At 46.2% G+C, this 5,000-nt stretch overlaps 1 protein-coding gene across 1 annotated transcript in view; it reads left to right on the forward strand.

Moving 5' to 3' along the window:
- The first annotated feature begins 3,429 nt into the window (after nt 1–3,429).
- Nucleotides 3,430–5,000, forward strand: part of olfm1a (olfactomedin 1a) — a 31,703-nt gene continuing 30,132 nt past the window's right edge. The window contains 1 exon segment of the mRNA XM_062542298.1: nt 3,430–4,658. Within this exon segment, the coding sequence (XP_062398282.1) occupies nt 4,509–4,658 (150 nt within the window). The 5' untranslated portion in view covers nt 3,430–4,508.

Genomic DNA, 5,000 nt, shown 5'->3' on the forward strand with positions numbered 1-5,000 from the left:
AAATTATTGTTTTACTGATAATATTACTATTCTCCCTAGTTTGTAATTGTTCACTGTTAATTTAATTTGTATTGTTATTTATTTGTATGTCGCTTTGGACAAAGGCGTCTGCTAAATAACCATAACCATAACCATAACCATAGCCATATCCCAAATTAATTCAGCTCTGAATGGGGTGGAGGGTTGGGTGTAAAAACAGAGAGTGAGAGTGTGTGTGTGTGTGTGTGTGTGTGTGTGTGTGTGTGTGTGTGTGTGTGTGTGTGTGTGTGTGTGTGAACAGAGCATATCCCAAATGAATTCAGATTTGAATGTCACCCTGTAGCCACAGCTACCAGATCCTGCGTGTGAAGTGGAGTCGCCAACATCTGTGTGTGTGTGTGTGTGTGTGTGTGTGTGTGTGTGTGTGTGTGTGTGTGTGTGTGTGTGTGTGTGTGTGTGTGTGTGTGTGTGTGTGTGTGAATTATTTCAGATCCTGCGTGTGAAGTGGAGTCGCCAACATCTCTGGATATCCTGCTCACACTCCGAGTGCACTTCATGCTTAGGAAGCACTTCTGGAGAAATGTCCTCCTGGGGACATTATAGCATCCACATGATCTATCTATCTGAACATTGGTGAACTGTGGCTGGTTTTGCTCTGTGCACTTAGCTGCAGCATGTAATGGAGGGGAGAGATTTAGCGCTGCTGAATCTTTACATGAGGTTGCCCACGGAAACCACTTTTAACACAACCTCATTTTTCAGAGGACAGAGTTTCAGAGAGAACTAATGCTTTTGTGGAAAATGAGAACAATCCCTTCCTCCCTCCCCCTCCTTTCCGTTGGCTCCTCTTGTTCGCTGTGGCTGATCGCTCATTAGACTGACTGAAGTGAATATATCTAGTTCTAGTCTTTTGTAACAATGAATCTAGAGGATGAAAGCCAGTCTCCATGGTAACCGGTCTCGCAGCAACACAGTGAAGTTATCTTCCGCCATTTGTGTTTAACCTGAGATCCCCCGTTCAGATTATTATGACAGAAGTAAAGTTACACACACCTGAAACAGAATTCTACCTTTGATACGGTTTTCTGGACCACCTTCCCTCGTCACAGCAGAATTACCGAACAGCTATCCATATCATCGCCCCTCCCGAGCGGCTTGAATTTCCCACGCCTGTCGATGTCATATCCGGTTTCAGCACTACGGTCAGCGCTAGTTTTTCTCAAATTTCCCTCTCTCTCCACGCAGCCCTTATTTAGCAGCCAACTTTTGACAGCGGGGATCGTGAAACGTGTTTATGGCATTTCCTTTCAGAGCTTTGGCCACCGACGTCTCCATCCGGGAAGAGTGAGAAGGAGGCAGCCGCCCCTGGCAAGCCGAACAACTAACATGCGATAAATATGCAAAGTGACGCCTCTGAAAACAAGATTTCCTTACCGGTATTCCACTGCTAAAGGCTGCAAAGCGGACTGCACCTGGCTTTCATAGCGAGCGGCGGACTGTTTTCGGGGGAAGAACATCCATCTGTATGTGAGAGCCCTGGATCGGGTGCTACCCGAAGCGCAAGATGCAACCTGCAGAAAAGCTTCTGAGTCTCACCCTGCTCGTCTTGATGGGTTCCCAGCTCACACAAGTAGGTGTATAATCGCCATTTTCCCTCCTTATCGAAATGCTCATCAATAATGAGACCAAACAGAGGGCTTTGTGCATAATATGGTCCGTACAACGAGCCTTGTGTAGGTAGATTGCATCGAGTAATCGCTATCATGCAGTTGATAAGATCTGCAAGGTGCGGAGATCCCCGCGGTAGCAGACTGTGCAATCGCCCGCACAAGGCTCCGCGGAGATGGGATGTACAGTATGTTTGCTTTGCTTTTAGGAATTGTTTTGAATGTCTTAATTCAGTAGGCTACTTAACACCAGTCCGCTTTACAATTCAGAAGCCTATAAATCAGAACGGATTCATTATTTGGAATGGATAGCTTATGCCTGGACTTGGATGTCTATGTTTTGATGACACAAACATTTCCTGTTTTCATTTTACCAGCAACACAAAGTCCACTACCAACTCATGAAGTGGACAAACTTTCGGCGATTGCAGTAATCTGTTGGCTCTGAACCTTAGCGGATGTCGAAATCGCCTGTTGGTCTTATTTCTGACTTGTTCATGTTACAAAGTCCACAGTTGTTGAATCAGCGTTTCATTAATGAAACTTCCTCATGACATAATTATTCGTATGGGTCCCCCCGTAATCCAAACAGCATCCCATGCTGTATATCAATTAGCCGGTGTAGGCTATTATTTAATTTGCATTCAGAACACGAAGGTGGGCTAATCTTGGGAACAGTTTCATGTGATTTTTCAAGACGGTGTACTTGGAGTTGCCGTGAGGGATGCCCTGATGGATCCGCATACAAGTGTAGATTTAGATGTAGGCTGGCAGAAGTTAATTAGTCTATTTGGCTGATGGCGGGCGACTCTGAAGCGGGCTGATTAGAGCAGTGCGGAGTAGCTGACCTCCGTCTCCAATCCCCCGCCGCTCCGCGCGCAACCGAACGCATTCATTAAATCGAGATATGACCATTTGCAACAGCTGCCTTCACAGCGTGTCACAGCAGATTTGTGTCTCTTGTCATCTCCAAACAAGAGCTAAAGCATTCTTCTTGGAACTCTCGTCTCTTGGGTGAGAATCATTGAAGATAACATCTGCAGCTGCTTGTTTCTGTTATTACCGTTACATATCCAAATTCGTTCATCTGTTACTCTCGCTGCAAAGGGCTTTATTCCACATACAAAGAAGGCCACAAATATGGTCCTCAGTTTGTATTTTAACCTCTTAGTCTCATGAAGGATACAATGCAACCGAATGAATTGATTTAGTTTGCTGAAGAGTGAGTGGCCTTGCCACGTTAGTCTCCAGCCTTACTTAGCGAGGATGGGCATACGCGCCAGGTACAGTACACTGCATGGCCTATTACCGTGTGGTACCGAGTCATCTGGTCTATTCTGTAATAGAAGAACCTACTTCTCTTCGTGTGGAATTCAGGTTACCTAGCCCACTGATGCGAGTTACTTTGGTGATCTCTGATATCGCCTAAATTGACACTGGGCATAAGAGCAATGATCAACTTCTCCGGCTCCTCAGAAGGCCGAGGTTACGAAGACACCGGTCATTTCCGAGCCGCTGCCCGGACTCAGATGCTGATCAGCCAGCACCCCGTGCCCTCAGGCCCGCCTTCCCAGAGGCTCATAACACGTCCCACAGCGCCGCCTGTCGGTCAAAGCTGGTGCCATTTTGCATTCAACTTTCAAGCAAATGGTTGTGATTTTCCTGCAAATTATGTCCAGTCTTTGGAACAATATGTGGATGAGTTTAGCAATCTCTTCGTCCACAGAGATGTAGAGTGAAATATCCATCACATCAGAGTGAGCCACCGAGGATCACCGGCGCTGTCTACGCCGTCACAGGTTCCTTAACGGCTCCGAGATAAAGGCCAACGCTCGCAGTGTTTCTATTATTATGTTGGAGCGATTAAGTCGTGCATTAAGAAATTAGAATACACTTTTAAAATGTCTTTATAACGGCATAGGTCCACATGTGTTATCTGACTCTAGTGCGCGGTTCCAGCAATGGCCACAAGATGTCGATGGTAGGCCTATGGTCTCCAGTAGCCTAACTCTACTTTACAGTTTAGCCTACAGTAACAGATACTACAATTGGAAAGGTGCTGATCAGTCTCCTAGGAATCTAAATCACATGAAAAAAAATTATAATAACACAAAATGACACATTTACAGTTTTTAGGATGCTATGTAGATCTATTTATGTGATCAAAATATAGCTTTTATAGCAAAACCTCGTCTTTTCGGACGAAACAAGAATTGTGGATGGAAGACACAACGGCTTCACGCACGTTTCCTAGCCAAATGAATGATGACGTGTCCAGAAGTTACAGTTTGGTCCAGACCTTTTTACTTTTACATCATTTGCTACCCTGCAAAAGAGAGATCGATGTTTCGAGATTAATTCATTTCCTGCACAATTGTTCAAATGTGTCAAGCTTGTTCATGTCACTGTTAACGTGTGTGTATATATACCTTCGGATTAGCCGTACCTAAAATATGATTTACGTCACCAAATTCGGTATTGTCCCGCTGAGGAGGACGCGTGAAGGCATCAGCGGGTGGACCGGGAGAGCGCGCGATGGGGCGGGAGACGAGGCGCAATGTGGTGGGCGGGGGCAGTGCACGAGAGAGCCTTGCGTCTCCGGTAGCCAAGTCTCTCCACACTCGAGTGCAGCGACGAGACGGACAGAGGTAGAGAGCATCACTACTTCTAGTGTGTGCGCGAGCCAGCTCTCTCTCCTCCGGGACAACGACCGTGTTTGGAGATGCCCAAATTGTCGCTGTGCTGTCGGGGGCCGCAGATGTTGCTCCAAACTTTTATTGGCGACACCGGTTGCCCCGTTCTTTTTCAGTCGCAATGGGACGAATGAAGGCGTCTGAAGCGGGACTCTAAGGAAGAGCAACCATGTCGGTTCCGCTGCTGAAGATCGGCGTGGTTCTGAGCACCATGGCTATGATCACCAACTGGATGTCACAAACGCTGCCGTCCATCGTCGGACTCAACACCACGGCGCTCAACGTGGCGCCCCCGGGGGTTCCGGATCGCAGTACCGGAGTGAGTCCGCATCCACGACACCTTCGGTCCTGAGGTCACCTATGAGATCACTGCCGTAGGGCGAGAGCACCGCCCGGTCGGGCATTTCAGTATAGGCCACTGATTTATTAAAATCTCCGATAAAAAATAGAGCTTTCTCTTTCTGTTGAATGATTATTTACTTTGTATAATTGACGAAGACATCCTTTACTGATGTCTATTAAATATCACATAGCTTCAACAAAAATGAAACTGATTGGTGGCTATCACGTGTGTTCATGATTGAAGAAATTGAAAAGTATTTTTGAAATCTGGAAATTGTTCATAATCGTACATGGTCACACTTGAGATGAAATCTCTCTT

The sequence above is a fragment of the Sardina pilchardus genome, chromosome 8 (genome assembly GCF_963854185.1).
Source record: "Sardina pilchardus chromosome 8, fSarPil1.1, whole genome shotgun sequence".
Lineage (NCBI taxonomy): Eukaryota > Metazoa > Chordata > Actinopteri > Clupeiformes > Clupeidae > Sardina > Sardina pilchardus.